The sequence below is a fragment of the Oncorhynchus mykiss genome, chromosome 13 (assembly GCF_057628025.1).
Source record: "Oncorhynchus mykiss isolate SJ-2025 chromosome 13, ASM5762802v1, whole genome shotgun sequence".
NCBI lineage: Eukaryota > Metazoa > Chordata > Actinopteri > Salmoniformes > Salmonidae > Oncorhynchus > Oncorhynchus mykiss.
In genome coordinates this window covers 6,652,415-6,677,320 of record NC_143034.1, presented here as the reverse complement: position 1 = coordinate 6,677,320, position 24,906 = coordinate 6,652,415, and the positions used below count along the sequence as shown (strand labels likewise).

At 41.1% G+C, this 24,906-nt stretch overlaps 2 protein-coding genes across 2 annotated transcripts; both read right to left on the bottom strand.

Moving 5' to 3' along the window:
* Positions 1 to 1,020: 1,020 nt before the first annotated feature.
* LOC118947710 (uncharacterized) lies at positions 1,021 to 6,558 on the bottom strand. Its single transcript, XM_090194577.1, has 3 exons — positions 6,415 to 6,558; positions 5,491 to 5,560; positions 1,021 to 1,745 (listed from the first exon to the last, which is right to left on the bottom strand). The coding sequence occupies exons 1-3, from the start codon at positions 6,556 to 6,558 to the stop codon at positions 1,021 to 1,023; spliced, it is 939 nt and encodes a 312-aa protein (XP_090050703.1).
* A 3,951-nt stretch (positions 6,559 to 10,509) lies between these two features.
* On the bottom strand, positions 10,510 to 23,535 carry LOC118947684 (uncharacterized). Its single transcript, XM_090194972.1, is given in 5 exon segments — positions 10,510 to 10,755; positions 10,758 to 12,223; positions 22,227 to 22,404; positions 22,562 to 22,659; positions 22,861 to 23,535. Coding segments are annotated over 5 exon segments (2,205 nt in total). The 5' UTR covers positions 23,210 to 23,535; the 3' UTR covers positions 10,510 to 10,641.
* Between the last annotated feature and the right edge of the window lie 1,371 nt (positions 23,536 to 24,906).

The window sequence follows — 24,906 nt, the reverse complement described above, 5'->3', positions numbered from 1 at the left end:
ACCATCTACCATACCCCTTAAGAATGCCCCTCTTCTCTAACGCTGTCAATGCTATTTACAAGTCTACTCCAACACATTACATTTGGTCATACCATCTACCATACCCCTTATGAATGCCCCTCTTCTCTAACGCTGTCAATGCTATTTACAAGTCTACTCCAACACATTACATTTGGTCATACCATCTACCATACCCCTTATGAATGCCCCTCTTCTCTAAAGCTGTCAATGCTATTTACAAGTCTACACCAACACATTACATTACATTATCATATTATATATTATATTATAACATTATCATATTCTCCGTAACATGTTACATAATCGTCTGCAAGCCTAACAGTTTCTCCCCTCCCTGGGTGGGGAGACCTCCTTCCTGTTATCAGTTTCACAGTTGTCTGCAAGACTAACAGTTTCTCCCCTCCCTGGGTGGGGAGACCTCCTTCCTGTTATCAGTTTCACAGTTGTCTGCAAGCCTAACAGTTTCTCCCCTCCCTGGGTGGGGAGACTTCCTTCCTGTTATCAGTTTCACAGTTGTCTGCAAGACTAACAGTTTCTCCCCTCCCTGGGTGGGGAGACCTCCTTCCTGTTATCAGTTTCACAGTTGTCTGCAAGCCTAACAGTTTCTCCCCTCCCTGGGTGGGGAGACCTCCTTCCTGTTATCAGTTTCACAGTTGTCACAAGTTGTCTGTTGACAGTTCCTCTTTTCGTTGAATGTCTCACTTAAATGGCTAAATAGTAAAGTCTTGTCCTATGCATATTAGAGAATTATAGTCTTGTAATTCTAATACATTTCCTTTCAGGGTGGAATATTTTAGTCATTACCATAAACATATAAATTCCTTTATCACATACTCAATAATCGATTCATGTATATGTTTGTTTGAGTATACTTTGTACCATTTAATTTCATAACAACAAGTAAACACATTCTCAGTCAACGATATACAACCATGGGAGCACCGTGTATGTTCTCTGATGAATTTTAAGTCAATGTGATGTAAAATATCAATATACACGCTAGGAGAAGTAATTATTCTCTCCTGTGTGGATTCGCACATGATGTTTAAGTGACTGTGATGTGTAACATGTCTTCCCACAGTCTGAGCATTTGTAAGGCTTCTCCCCTGTGTGCAGTCTCATGTGTTCTTTCAGGCTTCTTAAATGGGTAAACCGCTTTGCACACTGGGCGCATTGGTAAGGCTTCTCCCATGTGTGCAGTCTCATGTGTTCTGCCAGGCCTCCAAATTGGATAAAACGCGTTGCACACTGGGAGCAGTGGTAAGGCTTCTCCCCTGTGTGTATTCGCGCATGAGCTTTCAGGCTAAAACGCTTTCCACACTGGGAGCAGCGGTAAGGCTTCTCCCCTGTGTGTATTCGCTCATGAGCTTTGAGGGTGTCTATCCGCTTAAAACTCTTTCCACACTGGGAGCAATGGTGTGGCTTTTCTCCTGTGTACACCCTCTCATGTCTTTTCAAGCTAACTAACTGGCTAAATCTCATCCCACAATGGGAGCAGAGGTGACGTTTTGCTATTTTGGAGTAAGGCTTCTCCCCAGTGTGTGTCCTCTCATGTCTTTTCAGGCTTCCGAACTTGGTAAAACTATTTCCAATCTGGGAGCAGAGGTGTCGTCTTGCTGGTTTGGACGGCTTTGGTTCCTCCAAGATTGGTTTTCCTCCTGCCAAAGACAGTGTTGATTTTAAGAGAGACCAGAATGAAATCTCCCCATGATAAAACTGCCTTGCTGTGAGGTTTAATACAAATCAAATCCCTCAACCTGAGGCCAGTTTTCAAACATTTAATTATTTAAAACAATATTTGTGTGATTCTAAAACAAATGTTGTAGAGCTTCCTGGTAATTACTGATATGTTTACATTACTTATTCTTTCTGTTTTATAAGTCAGAACACAAAAAACTAGAATGTTCTAGATCACTCAAGACAGACATCGCTGGATTGCAGGCCCATGCCTTGTCTATTGCTGTTTAGGTTAGTTATTATTGTCTTATTTCACTGTAGAGCCCCCAGCCCTGCCCAACATGCCTTAGATAGCCCTTTTGTCCCACCCCCCACACATGCAGTGACCTTACCTGGGTTAACTGGTGCCTCTAGAGACTAAGCATCTCTCATCGTCACTCAATGCCTAGGTTTACCTCCACTGTACTCACATCCTACCATACCCTTGTCTGTACATTATGCTTTGAATCTATTCTTCAACGCCAAAGAAATCTGCTCCCTTTACTCTGTTCTGAACGCACTAGACAACCAGTTCTTATAGCCTTTAGCCGTACTCTTATTCTACTCCTCCTCTGGTGATGTAGAGGTTAACCCCTGCAGCCCCCAGCACCACTCCCATTCCCCAGGACCTGCAGCCCCCAGCACCACTCCCATTCCCCAGGTCCTGCAGTCCCCAGCACCACTCCCATTCCCCAGGCCCTGCAAGCCCCAGCACCACTCCCATTCCCCAGGCCCTGCAGCCCCCAGCACCACTCCCATTCCCCAGGCGCTCTCATTTGTTGACTTCTGTAACTGTAAAAGCCTTGGTTTTATGAATGTTAACATCAGAAGCCTCCTCCCTAAGTTTGTTTTATTCACTGCTTTAGCACACTCCGCCAAGCCTGATGTCCTAGACGTGTCTGAATTCTGGTTTAGGAAGACCACCAAAAATCATGACATTTTCATCCCCAACTACAACATTTTCTGACAAGATAGAACTGCCAAAGGGGGCGGAATTGCAATCTACTGCAGAGATAGCCTGCAGAGTTCTGTCACACTATCCAGGTCTGTACCCAAACAATTTGAGCTTCTACTTCTAAAAATCCACTTTTTCAGAAACAAGTCTCTCACCGTTGCCGCTTGTTATAGACCCCCCTCAACCCCCAGCTGTGCCCTGGACACCATATGTGAATTGATTGCCCCAGATCTATCTTCAGAGTTCGTACTGTTAGGTGACAAAAACTGGGATATGCTTAACACCTCGGCCGCCCTACAATCTAAGCTAGATGCCCTCAATCTCACACAAATTATCAAGGAATTTACCAGGTACAACCCTAAATCCATAACCATGGGCACCCTCATAGATATCATCCTGACCAACCTGCCCTCTAAATACACCTCTGCTGCCTTCAACCAGGATCTCAGCGATCACTGCCTTATTGCCTGCGTCTGTGGTCAAACGACCACCCCTCATCACTGTCAAGCGCTCCCTAAAACACTTCAGCAAGCAGGCCTTTCTAATCGACCTGGCCCAGATATCCTGGTAGGATATTTACCTCATCCTTATCCCGTCAGTAGAGGATGCCTGGTTGCTCTTTAAAAAGTAATTTATTTCCTCACCATCTTAAATAAGCATGCCCCATTCAAAAAATGTAGAACTAATTACTGATATAGTCCTTGGTTCACCCCAGACTTGACTGCCCTTGAACAGAAGAAAAACATCCTGTGGCGTTCTGCATTAGCATTGAATAGCCAGCGATATGCAACTTTTCAGGGAAGTCAGGAACCAATATACACAGTCAGCTAGGAAAGCTAAGGGCTAACTTTTTCAAACAGAAATTTGCATCGTGTAGCACTAATTCCAAAATGCGCTACCCAGGCGGAGAAAAATCCTGGATCATTGTTACTCTAACTTCCACGACGCATACTAAGCCCCATCCTCCTTTCGGCAAATCTGACCACGACTCCATTTTGTTGCTCCCAGCCTATAGACAGAAACTAAAACAGGATACGCCCGTGCTCATGTCTGTTCAACGCTGGTCTGACCAATCTGACCACAACTCCATTTTGTTGCTCCCAGCCTATAGACAGAAACAAGACCAGGATGTCTTGCTCCCAGGCAGACTAAAAAACTTTTTTGTCCGCTTTGAGGACAATACAGTGCCACTGACATGGCCTGCAACCAAAACATGCGGCCTCTCCTTCACTGCAGCCGAGGTGAGTAAAACATTTAAACGTGTTAACCCTCGCAAGGCTGCAGGCCCAGACGGCATCCCCAGCCGCGCCCTCAGAGCATGCGCAGACCAGCTGGCTGGTGTGTTTACGGACATATTCAATCAATCCCTATCCCAGTCTGCTGTTCCCACATGCTTCAAGAGGGCCACCATTGTTCCTGTTCCCAAGAAAGCTAAGGTAACTGAGCTAAACGTCTACCGCCCCCCCGTAGCACTCACTTCCGTCATCATGAAGTGCTTTGAGAGACTAGTCAAGGACCATATCACCTCCACCCTACCTTACACCCTAGACCCACTCCAATTTGCTTACCGCCGCAATAGGTGCACAGACGACGCAATCTCAACCACACTGCACACTGCCCTAACCATCTGGACAAGAGGAATACCTATGTAAGAATGCTGTTCATCGACTACAGCTCAGCATTTAACACCATAGTACCCTCCAAACTCGTCATTAAGCTCGATACCCTGGGTCTCGACCCCGCCCTGTGCAACTGGGTCCTGGACTTCCTGATAGGCCGCCCCCAGGTGGTGAGGGTAGGTAACAACATCTCCACCCCACTGATCCTCAACACTGGGGCCCCACAATGGTGCGTTCTCAGCCGCATTTTTCTACAGCTGGCCATGCTTTCCACCTGGCTACCCCTACCCGAGAAACAGCTCTGCACCCCCTGCAGCTACTATCCCTACCCGGTAAAGAGCTCTGCACCCCCTGCAGCAACTACCCCTACCCGGTAAAGAGCTCTGCACCCCCTGCAGCAACTACCCCTACCCGAGAAACAGCTCTGCACCCACTGCAGCTACTACCACTACCCGAGTAACTGCACCCACTGCAGCTACTACCACTACCCGAGTAACAGCTCTGCACCCCCTGCAGCTACTACCCCTACCCGAGAAACAGCTCTGCACCCCCTGCAGCTACTACCCCTACCCGAGAAACAGCTCTGCACCCCCTGCAGCTACTACCCCTACCCGAGAAACGGCTCTGCACCCCCTGCAGCTACTACCCCTACCCGAGAAACAGCTCTGCACCCCCTGCAGCTACTCCCCCTACCCGAGAAACAGCTCTGCACCCCCTGCAGCAACTTAGTTAAGCCTATTTATTTCCTTACCTTCCTAATCTTACTATATTTGAACATGTTGTACACATGTACTTTTCTATTGTGTTACTGACTGTACCTTTGTTTATCCCATGTGTAACTGTGTTGTTGTTTTTGTAGCACTGCTTTGCTTTATCTTGGTCCCAGTTGTAAATGAGAACTTGGATAAATAAAGGTGAAAAAAAGGCATTATTTATTTATTTAGAAGTTCACTTTTTTTTTTTTTTTACATGAGCTTAGCATATGTGGGAACTCCTTCAAGACTGGTTGTCCTGGTAACAGATAGAGGGCGGATCTATTTTCATTTGTTCAAACTAAACTACAGCACTTACTTTGATGTGTCAAATCTGATCCTTTCTTCTCTGCTCCTCCTCTCACAGTTCCACTCAGCCCCGTTGTTTTCCTGCAGTCCACCAGCAGCACAGACAACCTCTTCATACCCAGCAGTAAGGTGCTACCGGGAGAGGCACGATACAGGGACTCCGGGGGGGAGGAAGGGCTAGCGTTGTCCTGGTAACCATAAAGAGGGGACACATACACATATCATTATGGATGCTGATGTCACTATTGCCATAAAGTGCCTTACAGAAACCCAGACCCAGATAGAGCAAGCTGTATGCTAGACCAGACTAAGCTGTATGCTAGACCAGACCAAGCTGTATGCTAGACCAGACCAAGCTGTACCATCTGGTGTTCTGATCTGGAGAGACTCTTCTCTGCCTCGTCAGCATCAGGATGTTGTCGAGGCTCCCCAGAGGATCCATAATAGTCATGTCTCTCTCCTGTGTGAACTAGAACATCAAACAGGTGGTAAACTTATGATCTACTATTACAATCACAGAGCCTGAAAAAACGGCTGATTTTATAAAATATTGTTTGTGATGCAAATGTAAAAGGATCGTTCGATGAATTGGGTGAATTTTGCGTCCCATTGATCTTTGATATTCTAAGTATAAATGATGCACCAATATTGACTTTTAAAAGCCTGTTATATTAGATGAAGATCACTTTAATATAGACCACATGGATAATTCCATTAATCTAATATAAAAGTAACAAAAATATACGTACCAATGACGGATTGCACCTTTAACAATTGATTCACATTTAAAAGTCTCAAAAATATATGTTCCAATGGCAATTAAACCTACAGTCCTACAGTACTGAACAACATATTCAAGTGTTGAACTTCAGTATAATGCCCCTTTAAAACCACACGTGTTTTTAAGACAGAACTCACTGGTGTTAATCGGATCTTCTGTCTCCTCCTCTTTCACTCCCAAAACGACTTCCTCCTTCACCTTTATTGAGACAGCATCTTCTTCCTCTCATTCCCCTATAACATCCTCCTCTTTCATCCTGACAGCTTCTACCACCTCTTCCACTCTGGCAGCCTCTATCCCCTCTTCCACTCTGGCAGCCTCTATCCCCTCTTCCACTCTGGCTGTCTCCATCCCCTCTTCCACTCTGGCAGCCTCCATCCCCTCTTCCACTCTGGCAGCCTCCATCCCCTCTTCCTCTTTCACTACAATAGGTTCTTTCTCATCTTTCACTGTAATACCATCCTCCTCTTCCTCCTTTTTCATTCTGAAAGCTTCTTCCTCTCCTTTCACTGTAACAGCCTCCTCTTCTTCTTCTTTTATGACAATGTTCAGCTCTAGAGCTTCTTTCTCCGTCCAGCAGACCTCCTCTTCTTTAGCAGGGGAATTGTAGTTTAGTGAGCTCATGGTCCGGGATGTTAGCTAGTTAGTTAGCATTAGCGACTAGACTAGTGCTAACCTCAGTATCAATCTTTAAAGTTTGCAAATTGAACAAGCACATTAGGTTAAAGTTCACCAGTAGATACGTCAACAGAATTTTGTTTAAAACACTGAGATTAGCTAATGTACATTAACATGGTCTAAAGAATCAATCTTACAGTTTTATGTTGGCTAGCAGGCTACCGAGGTCGTTGAAAGAGTTGGCGCCTTGTTGTTCCAGTCCATTATACGTCACGCAAGAAGCATCACCTGAAAGACGCTCATCGCCATCTGTTGACTGGAGTGGGTAACGCAGTTTGGAAACAATCGTTACAACACTTTTTGTGTTGGAAAGAACATCATAATAATTTAACAATAAGTTGATATATTTTCTATTCCATCTTACAAATAATACTTTCCTGTACACAGAAGTAGAAGCTTAATATGAACATGTATATTGATTGAATTTAATAGACAATTTGTAAAACACATACATAAGGTTGCTCCAGCTGGTGACGCCTCCACATACAATTTAAGAAAATCATGAAGGATAACACAATCATGCTTAACAGATATATATATATATATACACAAGACAATCACAATATAATAAACAACAGACACCAAAAAAGCAGACCACATGCCATACCGGGCATTTCCCTCTCCCCTCCACCTACTTTAGGTGGGACGGCAGGGTAGCCTAGTGGTTAGAGCTTTGGACTAGTAACCGAAAGGTTGCAAGTTCAAATCCCTGAGCTGACATCCCCTTTGTCTTTCTCAACCACATTTTTGAATCATCTGCATATAGGAAAAGGTCACATGTACAGGTAGATTTCAGATCATTTATATACAATAGAAATAAAAGTGGACCCAGTATACTCCCTTGGGGAACCCCGCAGTTCCAGATTTTGGGTTTAGACAGGGTCCCATCCACATTCCACCATCTGTTTTCTTCCTTGCAGGTAAGGGCTGACCCCATTTCACTGCTAAGTTGTTAAAGCCAATCCAAACTTCCCAATGCTGCCCCCAAGCCCTAAGAAGTTAAAGCCCATGGCTCTTAGTTTGATGAACAGAATCTCAAGATCCACTTTATCGAACGCCTTTTGAAGATCTAACATAACCGTACCACAAAATGTTCCTCCGTCTACTTCCTTCCTTATGCCCTCAGTCAGATATAGTAGGCGGGTGTCAGGTGGAATGGGATTTCCTGAAGCCAAATTGGAGCTCATATAATAGGTAATGTAAGGAAATAGAACTGTCAATCTGCTTGAACATAATCTTTTTCCGTGACCTTCGATAAAGCACACGGGATTGAGAGTTAGGCCGATAGTTTCCATGATCTAACGTATTCTCTTTTTTTTATATATATAAAAGGAATGACCCTTGCAGGTTTTAGTTCACTGGGGAAATACCCCTAGTTCAAATAGACAGATTCACCTTCGATAAAGCACACGGGATTGAGAGTTAGGCCGATAGTTTCCATGATCTAACGTATTCTCTTTTTTTTATATATATAAAAGGAATGACCCTTGCAGGTTTTAGTTCACTGGGGGAAATACCCCTAGTTCAAAGAGACGGAGTCACAATGTGAGTTACACATGATAATACCGCAGCATCCTTTAGAAAATCTGGCAGGAATCTTGTCAAGGCCCGTTGCTATGGAACGGTCAAGTTCTTTCAGCCACTCCAGCACAGTTCACTAAAAAGACACCTTTTCAAATGAAAAAAAAAATCTACTTGAATACCCTGCTGTGAGTAAAACTGCTGGACATGACCCTCCCCCCCCCCCCCCCCCCCCATAGCAACCTGATTGACAAGGTAACTTGCTAACTATTGTGTTAGCTATAGATGTAAAATGATGGCGTCGACGGAGATGATTAGTTCTTAATTAAACAACTCTGCGGTATTTTGTTTGTTTTTGTACTATTTGTTTTACGTTATTTGCTCAGGAATTGTTTTGTTTCATTACATACAGCCGGGAAGGCTAATGGATATTTGGCTTGACACCTAAAACCCTCACAAAACCTTTACAGATGCACAATTGAGAGCATCCTGTCGGGCTGTACCACTGCCCACAACTACAAAGCTCTCCAGAGGGTGGTGCGATCTGCCCAACGCATTATCGGGGGGGGCAAACTTCTCGACCTCCAACAGCACCTGATGCCATAGGAAGGCCAAAAATAACATCAACCACCCGAGCCACTGTCTGTTCACCCCGCTATCATCCAGAAGGCGAGGTCAGCACAGGTGCATCAAAGCTGGGACCGAGAGACTGAAAAACAGCTTATATCTCAAGGCCTTCAGACTGTTAAACAGCTTATATCTCAAGGCCATCAGACTGTTAAACAGCCATCACTAGCACATTAGAGGCTGCTGCCTAATGGCATAGACCAGAAATCACTGGCCACTTTAAGGAATGGAACACTAGTCACTTTAATAGTGTTTACATATCTTGCATTACTCATCTCATATGTACATACTGTATTCTATACTATTCCACTGTAACTTAGTCCGTTCCGCTCTGACGTCGCTCGTCCATATACGTATTCAGTCTTAATTCATTCCTACTTAGATGTGTGTGTATTGGTTATATGTTGCGTAATCTGTTAGATATTACTGCACTGTCCAAGCTAGAAGAACAAGCATATCGCTGCACCCGCAAAAAACATCTGCTAACCACGTATATGTGACCAATACAATTTGATTTTGGTAAAATTACAGACACTACCATCTTCTACTACTTCTAACAAATGGTAAAATTACAGACACTACCATCTTACACTACTTCTAACAAATGTGTCAAATATGGCTATTGGATCTTCCCAGACTCTTATCATCGGATGGGCCCCAGCCATCAATCTGCAAGTTTCTTTTGATCTGTGGAAGCTTGCAAGTTGATTAGTGACAATAGATTCATAAAGTATTTGCTTGTTCGTTTGATGAAAATATAATTGAAACTTAAAAGTGAAAATGATTTTGTTTAGAATTTATTTCCTGTTGGGAAGTTTACCTTATAGGACCATTCAGGACACTACTATGATACACATCCCTATGATATCCTATGATACTGTGATACACATCCCTGTGATATCCTATGATACTATGATATACATCCCTGTGATATCCTATGATATCCTATGATTCCCTATGATACACACCCCTATGATATCCTATGATACTGTGATACACATCCCTATGATTCCCTATGATACACATCCCTATGATTCCCTATGATATCCTATGATACTGTGATACACATCCCTGTGATATCCTATGATATCCTATGATACTGTGATACACATCCCTGTGATATCCTATGATATCCTATGATACTGTGATACACATCCCTATGATTCCCTATGATACACATCCCTATGATTCCCTATGATATCCTATGATACTGTGATACACATCCCTGTGATATCCTATGATATCCTATGATACTGTGATACACATCCCTGTGATATCCTATGATATCCTATGATTCCCTATGATACACATCCCTATGATTCCCTATGATATCCTATGATACTGTGATACACATCCCTATGATTCCCTATGATACTGTGATACACATCCCTATGATTCCCTATGATATCCTATGATACTGTGATACACATCCCTATGGGCCAGTGCTTAATTATCCCCAAAATCAGTCTGAGAAGTTTATTTACATAAGAATACATGCAGTAGAGAAAACACTGGAAAGTCAATACCTAACACACATTTCCCGAGTCTCTGCAGCCTACTCTCCACCACGTATCAGGCTTGCACCTCTCCGATGTCCCACTGTTCAGAGGCATATATATGTCCTACTGTTCAGCAGCCTAAATCTGTCATCTTTCCTACTGTTCAGTAGCCTACATCCTGATCTCCTGTGTGTTTTATCTCATGTGTTCTCATGTTACCTAACTGATCAAAACGATTTCCACACTGGGAGGAGTGGTAAGGCTTCTCCCCTGTGTGTGTATTCTCTCATGTGTTTTCAAGTTCAATAACTGGGTAAAACTCTTTCCACACTGGGAGCAGTGGTACAGCTTTTCTGCTGTGTGTATTCTCTCATGCCGTTTCAGGTCCCCTAACTGGTTAAAACCCCTTCCACACTGGGAGCAGCGATAAGCCTTCTCTCCTGTGTGTATTCTCTCATGCCGTTTCAGGTCCCCTAACTGGTTAAAACCCTTTCCACACTGGGAGCAGTGGTAAGATTTATCTCCTGTGTGTATTCTCTCATGTCGTTTCAGGTCCCCTAACTGGTTACAACCCTTTCCACACTGAGAGCAGTGATAAGGCTTCTCTACTGTGTGTGATCTCTCGTGTTTTTTAAGGTAGCTTTTCTGATTAAAACTCTTTCCACACTGGGAGCAGTGGTAAGGCTTCTCCCCTGTGTGTAATTGCGCGTGTGTTTTCAGGTTACAAAAGTGGATAAAACGTTTTCCACACTGAGAGCAGTGGTAAGGCTTCTCCCCTGTATGTATTATCTCATGTGTTTTCAGGTTACGTAAGTGGGTAAAACTCTTTCCACACTGGGAGCAGTGGTACAGCTTTTCTGCTGCGTGTATTCTCTCATGTCGTTTCAGGTCACCTAAGTGGTTACAACCCTTTCCACACTGGGAGCAATAGTACAGATTTTCTCCTGTGTGTATTTTTTCATGTCGTTTCAGGTCACCTAGGTGGTTACAAGCCTTTCCACACTGGGAGCAGTGGTACAGCTTTTCTCCTGTGTGTATTCTCTCATGTCGTTTCAGGTCACCTAACTGGTTACAACCCTTCCCACACTGGGAGCAGTGGTAAGGCTTTTCTCCTGTGTGTACTCTCTCGTGTTTTTTCAGGTAGCTTTTCTGGTTAAAACTCTTTCCACACTGGGAGCAGCAGTAAGGCTTATCACCTGTGTGTACTTGCTCATGTGTTTTCAGGTTATTTAAGTGGGCAAAATTCTTTCCACACTGGGAGCAATGGTAAGGCTTCTCCCCTGTGTGTATTCTCTCATGTGTTTTCAGGTTACGTAAGTGGGTAAAACTCCTTCCACACTGGGAGCAGCAGTACAGCTTTTCTCCTGTGTGTATTCTCTCATGTGTTTTCAGATTACACAAGTAGGTAAAACTCTTTCCACACTGGGGGCAGTGGTAAGGCCTCTCCTCTGTGTGTATTCTCTCGTGTTTTTTCAGGTAGCTTTTCTGGTTAAAACCCTTTCCACACTGGGAGCAGTCGTAAGGCTTCTTCCCTGTGTGTATTCTCTTATGTTGGATCAGGTGTCCTTTCTGGTTAAAACTCTTTCCACACTGGGAGCAGTGGTAAGGCTTCTCCCCGGTGTGTATTATCTCGTGTTGTTTCAGGTCCCATAACCGGTTACAACCCTTTCCACAGTAGGAGCACTGGTGTCTTCTTGCTGGTTTGGACGTCCCTGGCTCTGGTTCCTCTGAGTCTGGTCTTTCTCCTGCCAAAGATAGTGTGTTTTTTAAAAATAGAGACCTGAATGAAACCTCCACATGATAAAACGGCCTTGCTACGAGAGTAAATCCTAATCAGATCCCTCAATAACCTAAGGCCAGTTTTAACAATCTTGGTGTGACATTAAAACAAATGTTGTAGAGTTTCCTAGTAATTACTGATAATGTTTACATGACATATTTTATTCATTCTGTTTTACAAGTCAGAACACAAAAAACGAAACAGTTCTATGACACAGACGTCGCTGGATTCCAATCAGCAGGTGGTTCTAAATATATAACTTTCATAGCTGTATGATACAGAATGTGACCTACACACTTCCTTAAACATAAAATAACTAAAGAAGTAATTTTGTGTGGAAGTGCAAAACTTGTTTTTATGTCGAAGACAGAAAGCACATCAGTAACATCTCCCCGTTGTTGAAAGGGTTCGGCACGCTATGTAATGTTTTCTATCTTGACTATCACTGATGTCATGACATTTTGGCTAAAGTAAAAAATAATAAGGTGAAACATTTTGGGTAGATGTTCCTAAAACTGATAGTAACTATAACTAAGTTTATATACAGCCATATTATAAACTGATAGTAACTATATATAGTAAGTTTATATATAGCCATATTATAAAGTCTGAAAGGGCTTGGTCAGTCACATGAATTCACTATGACATCATCATATGTTCCTAAAACTGATAGAAACTACACCGAACAAAAATATAAACGCAACATGTAAAGTGTTGGTCCCATGTTTCATGAGCTGAAATAAAAGATCCCTGAAATGTTCCATACAAAAAGCTTATTTCTCACATAATTGTACACAAATTTTACATTCCTGTTACTGAACATTTATTCTCTGCCAAGATAATCCATCCACCTGACAGGTGTGGCATATCAAGAAGCTGATGAAACAGCATTATCATTACACAAGAATAAGGTGAAATATTTGGAAAGATGTTCCTAAAACTGATAGAAACTACACTGAACAAAAACGCAACATGTAAAGTGAGGCAATCGAGGCAAAGGGTGGCTAATTTTAAGAATCTCAAATTATAAAATATATTTATTTGTTTAACATTTTTTTGGGTTACTACATGATTCCATTTTGTGTTATTTCATAGTTGATGTCTTCATTATTATTCTACAATGTAGAAAAGAGTACAAATAAAACACCTGGAATGAGTTGGTGTGCCCAAACTTTTGACTGGTACTGTAAATTCCTCTACGATAAGCTGCCTCCAACGTCGTTTTAGAGAATTTGCCAGTACTTCCAACCGGCCTCGCGACCACACCCACCCAGGACCTCCACATCAGGCTTCTTCGCCTGCGGGAGACTGAGACCAGCCACCTGGACAGCTGATGAAACGGAGTAGAACGTCTCTCTGTCATAAAGCCATTTTGTGGGGAAAAACTTATTCTGATTGGCTGGGCCTGGCTCGTCAGTGGGTGTGGCTACGCCCTCCCAGGCCCCCCCATTGCTACGCCCCTGCCCAGTCACGTGAAGTCTATAGATCAGGGCCTAATTCTGATTGGCTGTGCCTGGCTCCCCAGTGGGTGGGCCTATGCCCAGTCATGTGAAGTCCATAGATCAGGGCCTAATGAATGTATTGGCATTGGCTGACGTATATGATCTGTAAATCGTTGAAATGGTTGTGTTTATATTTTGTTCAGTCATATTTATATACAGCCATGTTCTCACCACTGTATAGCCATATTATAAAGGATGAATATATATATATATATATATATATAGCCATATTATAAAGTATGAAAGGCTTGTTCATTTACATGTCATTTACATGTCATGAATTCACTATGACAATATATTTGTATACGTTTTATTAGACTTTTATGATGTAATAGATCATATGGGTTGAGTAGTGTTTTATGATGTAATAGATCATATGGGTTAGTGTTTTATGATGTAATAGATCATATGGGTTGAGTTGTGTTTTATTATGTAATAGATCATATGGGTTGAGTAGTGTTTTATTATGTAATAGACCATATGGGTTAGTGTTTTATTATGTAATAGATCATATGGGTTGAGTAGTGTTTTATGATGTAATGGATCATATGGGTTGAGTAGTGTTTTATTATGTAATAGATCATATGGGTTAGTGTTTTATTATGTAATAGATCATATGGGTTGAGTAGTGTTTTATTATGTAATAGATCATATGGGTTAGTGTTTTATTATGTAATAGATCATATGGGTTAGTGTTTTATGATGTAATAGATCATATGGGTTGAGTAGTGTTTTATTATGTAATAGACCATATGGGTTAGTGTTTTATTATGTAATAGATCATATGGGTTGAGTAGTGTTTTATGATGTAATGGATCATATGGGTTGAGTAGTGTTTTATGATGTAATAGATCATATGGGTTGAGTAGTGTTTTATTATGTAATAGATCATATGGGTTGAGTAGACTTTTATGATGTAATAGATCATATGGGTTGAGTAGTGTTTTATGATGTAATAGATCATATGGGTTGAGTAGTGTTTTATTATGTAATAGATCATATGGGTTAGTGTTTTATTATGTAATAGATCATATGGGTTGAGTAGTGTTTTATTATGTAATAGATCATATGGGTTGAGTAGACTTTTATGATGTAATAGATCATATGGGTTGAGTAGTGTTTTATGATGTAATAGATCATATGGGTTGAGTAGTGTTTTATTATGTAATAGATCATATGGGTTAGTGTTTTATTATGTAATAGACCATATGGGTTGAAAAGTGTTTTATTATGTAATAGATCATATGGGTTAGTGTTTTATTATGTAATAGATCATATGGGTTAGTGTTTTATTATGTAATAGACCATATGGGTTGAAAAGTGTTTTATTATGTAATAGATCATATGGGTTAGTGTTTTATTATGTAATAGACCATATGGGTTGAAAAGTGTTTTATTATGTAATAGATCATATGGGTTGAGTAGTGTTTTATTATGTAATAGATCATATGGGTTAGTGTTTTATTATGTAATAGACCATATGGGTTGAAAAGTGTTTTATTATGTAATAGATCATATGGGTTAGTGTTTTATGATGTAATAGATCATATGGGTTGAGTAGTGTTTTATTATGTAATAGATCATATGGGTTAGTGTTTTATTATGTAATAGACCATATGGGTTGAAAAGTGTTTTATTATGTAATAGATCATATGGGTTGAGTAGTGTTTTATTATGTAATAGATCATATGGGTTAGTGTTTTATGATGTAATAGATCATATGGGTTGAGTAGTGTTTTATTATGTAATAGATCATATGGGTTGAAAAGTGTTTTATTATGTAATAGATCATATGGGTTGAGTAGTGTTTTATTATGTAATAGATCATATGGGTTAGTGTTTTATTATGTAATAGACCATATGGGTTGAAAAGTGTTTTATTATGTAATAGATCATATGGGTTAGTGTTTTATGATGTAATAGATCATATGGGTTGAGTAGTGTTTTATTATGTAATAGATCATATGGGTTAGTGTTTTATTATGTAATAGACCATATGGGTTGAAAAGTGTTTTATTATGTAATAGATCATATGGGTTGAGTAGTGTTTTATTATGTAATAGATCATATGGGTTAGTGTTTTATTATGTAATAGATCATATGGGTTGAGTAGTGTTTTATTATGTAATAGATCATATGGGTTAGTGTTTTATTATGTAATAGATCATATGGGTTGAAAAGTGTTTTATTATGTAATAGATCATATGTGAAGAATGGCGCTGAAGTTTTACGATCCCGCAACCAATTATTCGATTGCGTATGTTTCTTCGCGTTATTTGTAACTTATTTTGTACATAATGTTTCTGCCACTGTGTCTTATAACCGAAAACATCTACGAGATCTCAGGACAGCGATTACTCACCCCGTACTGGAGAAATACTTTTTCTTCAATGAGTCGGATGGGAAGGATTTACTTCAGACGCCCGACAAGGCCCTCATTCTCGTCAATCGCAGGAGAAAGAGACGGAGGTCCGGGTGCCTTGTAAGGATCCGTCGCCGAGAGGGCAATCTACCTTTACCATCGGTTCTATTAGCCAATGTACAATCAATCCATAATAAAAGACGAAGTACGATCACGTATATCCTACCAACGGGACATTAAAAACTGTTTCACCGAGTCATCATATCACAACCAGCCATTGTTGGGAGTCCCATAGGGCGACGCAGAATTGGCCCAGCGTCATCCGATGTATGCCGTCATTGTAAATAAGAATTTGATCTTAACTTTTTATTGCTGCAGGGGCAGTATTAAGTAGCTTGGATGAAAAGGTGCCCATTGTAAATGGCCAGCTCCTCAGTCTCAGTTGCTAATATATGCATATTATTATTAGTGTTGGATAGAAAACACTCTGAAGTTTCTAAAACCTTTAGAATTATGTCTGTGAGTAAAACAGAACTTATATTGCAGGCAAAAACCTGAGAAATTCCACTTACCGTTTGCATTTTTTCTGGGGGTGGCAGATTTTCAACCAAGCTCTCATTGAAATTACAGCGAGATATGGACGAGTTTTCACTTCCTACGCCTTCCACTAGATGTCAACAGTCAATAGAACTTTGTCTGATGACTCTAATGTGAAGGGGGGTCGAATGACACAGGAAATAGTCACCACTGCCACGAGTTGACCATGCTTTCACCATGCGCGTTCACATGGGAAGTACCTGCGTTCCACCGGTTATCTGAAGTCATTCTAATTCTCCGGTTGGAATGTTATTCAAGATATATGTAAACAACATTCTAAAGATTGACTCAGTACATCGTTTGACATGTTTCTACTGACTGTTACGGAACTTTTGGACATTTCGTCACGTTATAGCGGACGCGCTTTGCGACTTTGAAATTGTTTACCAAACGCGCTAACCAAAGTAGCGAATTGGACATAAATAAGGGACATTTTCAAACAAATCAAGCATTTATTGTGGACCTGGGATTCCTAGGACTGCATTCTGATGAAGTTCATCAAAGGTAAGGAAACATTTATCATGTATGTTCTGGTTTCTGTTGACTTCAACATGGCGGCTAATTTGGCTACTGTTCTGAGCTCCGTCTCAGATTATTGCATGGGTTGCTTTTTTGTTATGTTTAAAAAAAAAATCTGACACAGCGGTTGAATTAAGGAGAGGTATATCTATAATTCCATGTGTATAACTTGTATTATCGTCTCCATTTATGATGAGTATATCTGTTGAAAAGATGTGGCTCTCTGCAAAATCACTGGATGTTTCTGGAACTAGTGAATGTAACGCGCCAATGTAACCTCAGATTGTTTTATATAAAGATGAACTTTATCAAACAAAACATACATGTATTGTGTCACATGAAGTCCTATGAGTGTCATCTGATGAAGATAATTCAAGGTTAGTGATTCATTTTATCTCTATTTCTGCTTTTTGTGACTGCTATATTTCGCTGGAAAATGGCTGTGCTTATTGTGGTTTGGTGGAGACCTAACATAATCGTTTGTAGTGCTTTCGCTGAAAAGCCTATTTGAAATCGGACACTTTGGTGGTATTAACAACAAGATTAACTTTAAAATTATATAAAACACATGTATGTTTTATGGAATTGTAATTATGAGATTTCTGTGGTTTGAATTTGGCTCCCTCTATTTTCACCGGTAGCGGGATTGCAGCCATAACAAGTTAACTGACTTTCCTAGTTAAATAAAGGTTAAATAAAAATATGGCCATAAGCAAACAGGAAAACACTCATCCAGAGGCGGCGCTCCTAGTGGCCGGGGACTTTAATGCAGGAAACTCTAATCCGTTTTACCTCATTTCTACCAGCATGTAAAATATGCAACCAGAGGTAAAAAAAAAAACTCTAGACCACCTTTACATACTAAAGGTCGACCGATAAATTAGGGCCGATTTCAAGTTCATAACAATCAGTAATCGGCCTTTTTGGATACTGATTATGGCCGATTACATTGCAATCTACGAGGAAACTGCGTGGCAGGCTGAACACCTGTTACGGCAGGCTGACTTCCTGTTACGGCAGGCTGACTTCCTGTTACGGCAGGCTGACTTCCTGTTACGAGGGTGCAGCGTCAAAAAGACCTCGAGGCTGCACGGAGCCACGGTAAGTTGCTAGCTAGCATTAAACGTATCTTAAAGAAACCAATCAATCTTCACATAATCACTAGTTAACGTACACATGGTGAATGATATTACTAGGTTAACTAGCTTGTCCTGCGTTGCATATAATCAATGCAGTGCCTGTTCATTTATCACAGACTTATCACAGACTTGATTACACACAGGTGGATTGTATTTATCATCATTAGTCATTTAGGTCAACATTGGATCATTCAGAGATCCTCACTGAACTTCTGGAGAGAGTTTGCTGCACTGAAAGTAAAGGGGCTGAATAATTTTGCACGCCCAATTTTTCAGTTTTTGATTTGTTAAAAAAGTTTGAAATATCCAATAAATGTCGTTCCACTTCATGATTGTGTCCCACTTGTTGTTGATTCTTCACAAAAAAATACAGTTTTATATCTTTATGTTTGAAGCCTGAAATGTGGCAAAAGGTCGCAAAGTTCAAGGGGGCCGAATACTTTCGCAAGGCACTGTATATAAATATGTCGATTAATCGTATCGGCTTTTTTTGGTCTCCAATAAATCGGAGTTGAAAAATCATAAATCGGTCGACCTCTCGTCCCCACAGTGACTGTACGTACATACCCCAACCAGAAGTCATGGATTACAGGCAACATCCCCACTGAGATAAAGGGTAGAGCTGCCGCTTTCAAGGAGCGGGACTCTAATCCGGGAAGCTTATCAGAAATCCCGCTATGCCCTCCAACGAACCATCAAACAGGCAAAGAGTCAATACAGGACTAAGATCGAATCGTACTACACCGGCTACGAGGTTCGTCGGATATATGCAGGGTTTGTAAACTATACAAAGAGAAGCACAGCCATGAGCTGCCCAGTGACACGAGCCTACCAGATGAGCTAAATTACTTCTATGCTTGCCTCGAGGCAAGTAACACTGAAGCATGCATGAGAGCATCAGCTGTTCCGGGTCAACATTCCCAAGGCAGCAGGGCCAGATGGATTCCCCGGCGTGTACTCCAAGCATGCGCTGACCAACTAGCAAGTGTCTTCACTGACATTTTCAACTTGTCCCTGACCGAGTCTGTAATACCAACATGTTTCAAGCAGACGGCAGGGTAGCCTAGTGGTTAGAGCGTTGGACTAGTAACCGGAAGGTTGCAAGTTCAAATCCCCGAGCTGACAAGGTCTGTCGCTCTGCCCCTGAACAGGCAGTTAACCCAATGGCCGTCATTGAAAATAAGATTTTGTTCTTAACTGACTTGCCTAGTTAAATAAAGGTAAAATAAAGATAGTTAGTGTTCATGAACACAGGAACTAAGGTAACCTACCTAAATTACTACCGACCCGTAGCACTCACGTCTGTAGCCATGAAGTGCTTTGAAAGGCTGGTCATGGCTCACATCAACACCATTATCCCAGTAACCCAAGACCCACTCCAATTTTCAAACCGCCCCAACAGATCCACAGATGATGCCATCTCTATTGCACTCCTCACTAATGTGAGAATGCTGTTCATTGACTACAGCTCAGCGTTCAACACCATTGTGCCTCAAAGCTCATCACTGAGCTAAGGACCCTGGGACTAAACACCCCCCTCTGCAACTGGATCCTGGACTTCCTGACGGGCCGCCCCCAGGTGGTAAGAGTAGGTAACAACACATTAGCCACGCTGATCCTCAACACGGGGGCCACTCAGGGGTGTGTACTCCCTGTTCACTCATGACTGCACGGCCAGGCACGACTCCAACACCATCATTAAGTTAGCCGATGACAACAGTGGTAGGCCTGATCACTGACAACGATGAGACAGCCTATAGGGAGGAGGTCAGAGACTTGGTCGTGTAGTGCCAGGACAACAACCGTGAGTGATCGTGATCAAGACAAAAGTAGATGATTGTGGACTACAGGAAAAGGAGGACCGAGCCCCCACTCTCATCGACGGGCTGCAGTGGAAGAGGTTGAGAGCTTCAAGTTCCTTGAGGTCCACATCACCAACAAACTAATATGGTCCAGACACAAAGAAAGTTGTGAAGGGCACGACAAAGCCTATTCCCCCTCAGGAGACTGAAAAGATTTGGCATGGGTCCATCAGATCCTCAAAAGGTTCAACAACTGCACCATCGAGAGATTGACTGACTGGTTGCATCTGGTATGGCAACTGCTTGACCTCCGACCGCAAGGAACTACAGAGGGTAGTTGAGTACAGCCCAGTACATCACTGGGGCCAAGCAATCTGCTATCCAGGATCCCTATACAAGGTGGTGTCAGAGGAAGGCCCTAAAAAATTGTCAAAGACTTCAGCCACCCGAGTCAAAGACTGTTCTCTCTTTTACTGCACGGCAAGCGGTACCACAGCGCCAAGTCTAGGTCCAAAAGGCTTTTTCCCCGGTTGTGTAAACAACAGTAATTGAGTGATGGTGGGCAGCGTTCATATATATTCAGTGGGAAAGTCAACCTGAACATGTGGAGGTCAGAACGTGCCGTAAACTCCACAGCTTGAAACGTCACAGACGTTGTATCGCTCCATCGGTTCATTGGCAAGGAGAGCGGTCACATGTGTTGAGAAGCAGAGGATCACTAGTTTGAGCCCAGTATGGGGACAGTGGAGGAAACTAAACTGTAAGCAACACACTGATGTCAAAAATTTTAGTAATTTCCAAATGAAACCATGTTCTTTAAGGTCTATATAGTGTATATATTAAACCATGTTCTTTAAGGTCTATATAGTATATATATATATATTAAACCATGTTCTGTTAAGGTCTATATAGTATATATATTAAACCATGTTCTGTTAAGGTCTATATAGTATATATATTAAACCATGTTCTGTTAAGGTCTATATAGTATATATATTAAACCATGTTCTTTAAGGTCTATATAGTATATATATATTAAACCATGTTCTGTTAAGGTCTATATAGTATATATATATTAAACCATGTTCTGTTAAGGTCTATATAGTATATATATATATTAAACCATGTTCTTTAAGGTCTATATATATATATATATTAAACCATGTTTGTCCATTAGAGACGGAGGCCAAGACGAAAAAAAGAAGCTTGTTTTAAAATATATATTTGACGGAGGCCAAGTCTCACAAAAAATGCTTTTCATTTATAAATATTTCAAGGCTTACAGAGTTGGTTTTAAACTATATATTTGTTGTAGATCAGATGTTAATGAAGCAATACAGACCACATTGAAGTGTCTTGAGTTTAGTTTGTGTGTTCTAGAGTCTTGTAAAGATAGGGGGGGTTGACTGGGACAGGCAATGTAACATCTATAATGTTTTTATCGTCATGATTTAAGGAAACATGTTTGTAAAACAAGCACCTTACTTCGGATCATCTTGAAACTTTCTCTCTAAAGCTAACTTTTATCAAGGTTTTATATTGTCTATTGGTTTCCCTCTAAAGCTAACTTTCATCAAGGTTTTATATTGTCTATTGGTTTCCCTCTAAAGCTAACTTTCATCAAGGTTTTATATGGTCTATTGGTTTCTCTCTAAATCTAACTTTCATCAAGGTTTTATATGGTCTATTGGTTTCCCTCTAAAGCTAACTTTTATCAAGGTTTTATATGGTCTATTGGTTTCTCTCTAAATCTAACTTTCATCAAGGTTTTATATTGTCTATTGGTTTCCCTCTAAAGCTAACTTTCATCAAGGTTTTATATGGTCTATTGGTTTCCCTCTAAAGCTAACTTTCATCAAGGTTTTATATGGTCTATTGGTTTCTCTCTTTTTATTGGCAGAATCCTTTTTCAGTGTTATGATATCCATAACATCCATTTCCACTAGTCTATCTTCCTGTCAACTAACAGCACTCTGCTGGTTGTCCTGGTAACAGATACCAGTGGGCAGATCTATTGTATTTGTTCAAACTAAACTACAGCACTTACTTTGATGTGTCAAATCTGATCCTTTCTTCTCTTCTCCTCCTCTCACAGTTCCACTCAGCCCCATTGTTTTCCTGCAGTCCACCAGCAGCACAGACAACCTCTTCATACCCAGCAGTAAGGTGCTACTGGGAGAGGCATGACATGGGGACTCTGGGAGGGAGGAAGGGCTAGCGTTGTCCTGGTAACCATAAAGAGGGGACACAGACACATGTCATTATAGATGCTGATGTCACGGTTGTCATAAAGTGCTTTACAGAAACCCAGCCCAGACCCCGATAGAGCAAGCTGTATGCTAGACCAGACCAAGCTGTATGCTAGACCAGACCAAGCTGTACCATCTGGTGTTCTGATCTGGAGAGACTCTTCTCTGCCTCGTCAGCATCAGGATGTTGTTGAGGCTCCGCAGAGGATCCACCATAGTCATGTCTCTCTCCTATGTGAATGAGAACATCAAACAGATGGTAAACTTATGATCTTCTATTGCAATCACAGAGTCTTACAAGAGGCATGAATATGTCTAAAAAGGCCTAAACAACATATTCAAGTGTAGAACTTCAGTAGAATGCCCTTTGAAAACAACACATTAGTTCAAGAACTGCATAGTTTGTGCCCCTGTGTTTAAGAGAGTACTCACTGGTGTTAATCGGGTATTCAGTCTCCTCCTCTTTCACTCCCAAAACGTTTTCTTCCTCCTGTTTTATTGAGATAGCCTCCTCTTCCTCTTTTGCTCTAAAAGGGTCTTCCTCTTCTTTCTCTACATTCTCTTCTTTCAATGTTATGGCATCTTCCTCCTCTTTGATTCTGAAAGCTTCTACCTCCTCCTCCTCCACGCTGACAACCTCTTTCCCATCTTCCTCTTTCACTGTAATATCATCCTCTTCTTCTTTCAATGTGATAGCTTCCTCTTCCTCCTTTTTCATCCTGAAAGCTTCTTCCTCTCCTTTCATCAGAGCTTCTTTCTCCTTCAAGTTTAGTGAGCTCATGCCAGTTCGCAGTTGTAAAAGAGAACTTGTTCTCAACTAGTCTACCTGGTTAAATAAAGGTGAAATAAATAAAAAATAAAAAATGCTCCGGGAGATTAGCCTAGTGCAGAACCAATGTAACACATTTGCTAATTTAACAAGCAAATTGCGTTTAAATGAACGAGTAGATAGGTAAACAGAATGATGTTCTAAACACTAAGATTAATATACACAAGATTGGTCTAAAGATCTTAAACGTTTCAGTTTTATGTTTGCTAGCAAACCACCGCGATGGCTGAATCAGAAAGCCTTTTGTCGCTGTTGAAGAAGCCTACTGTTCCGTCCACTAGATTATACGTCACGCAAGAAGCGTCACCTGAAAGACTCACATCGCCGCCTGCTGACTGGAGTGGGTAACGCAGACTGGGGGAAAAAAATCCATTACAACGTCTATTCTGGCAAGCAATGTCATAAGAAGTCATTTAAAAACAACCAGATGTTATGTTTTCTCTTCCTTCCTACAGCCAATACTTTCCTCCAGGCCTGACCTGCCCATTAGACAGGATTAGGTGACAGATTGAAGAGGGTGGCATATTTCAAGCTCAATTGACCAAGGCTCATCGGTAAGAACACATAATAACACCTCACATAATGCTGCCCAAAAATAATGAAAACTTCTCTCACCCAGTGGCATATGGACTATTTAGGTGAGTGTTGGTGTTGCCTCATGAAGTAGTGCCCAGTCTCTGAAGTGCCCTTTTGGGTGGTGGTATAATTTGTATTCATTTTTTGCCATAGTTATTCTGAACCAACTGCTTGCAAGTTATTGTTATCTTCACCCCAAAAATTAAAATATCTAAGATTTGTTTTTCTATTTTTCTCAGACTTCAAAAGTGGTCTCCTGATGTGGTTTAATTATTGTTGAGAACATCTAATGTTGTTGTTTGTCTACTAACAGTGTGATTTTGAGAGCGAAAAACCAGAAAAAACACAGGGACAAATCAGAAACCTTGAAAAAATAAACATAGATATATTAGATATTGTCATGTTGTTTTCATGAGTGTTTGAGATTAGGTCCCTGAATGGTCAAAAACCTCTTCAAATAGAAGTACGTTTATAACACAAAATATCTTACAGGTCGACCCTCTCTCACTCTCTCATCATGTCACAAGCTGACAGCCTCCCAGAGGAAGGGCAATAAAAGGCCCCAGCTCACTCAACTGCCCCTCTCCTCTCCAACAGCCATCAACCCAGAACATCCTGAAGACAGAACATCTAAAAGATAATCTGGGAATCCTTTCTTCCTCAGGGAGTTTTTCAAACGTGAGTTCAATATTCAATGTTTGTTCAGTGCCTTCAGAAAATATTCAGACCCCTTTTGTTCCATTACAGCTTATTCTAAAATGTATTAAATTCTATTTGTTCCTCATCAATCGACACACAATAGCCCAATAATAATTGAATTTACCACAGGTGGACTCCAATCAAGTTGTAGAAACATCTCAAGGGTGATCAATGGGAACAGGATGCGCCTGAGTTCAATCAATTCCGAGGATCAGAGCAAAGGGTCTGAAAACTTATGTAAATAAGATTTATGTTTTTTTGTTTTTAATAAATTTGCTAAAATTTCTAAAAGCCTTTTATCGCTTCATCATTATGTGGTATTGTGATGTCATTATGTGGTATTGTGATGTCATTATAGGGTATTGTGATGTCAT

Excerpts from the sequence above, each read along its gene's own strand:
- LOC118947710 (XM_090194577.1), bottom strand. The coding sequence starts at position 6,558 with ATGGAGGCTGCCAGAGTGGAAGAGGGGATGGAGGCTGCCAGAGTGGAA. Across the intron at positions 5,561-6,414 it reads TGGAAGAGGTGGTAGAAGCT|GACAACGCTAGCCCTTCCTC; the intron begins GTCAGGATGAAA and ends TATGGTTACCAG. Across the intron at positions 1,746-5,490 it reads CGGTAGCACCTTACTGCTGG|CAAGGCAGTTTTATCATGGG; the intron begins GTATGAAGAGGT and ends TAAACCTCACAG.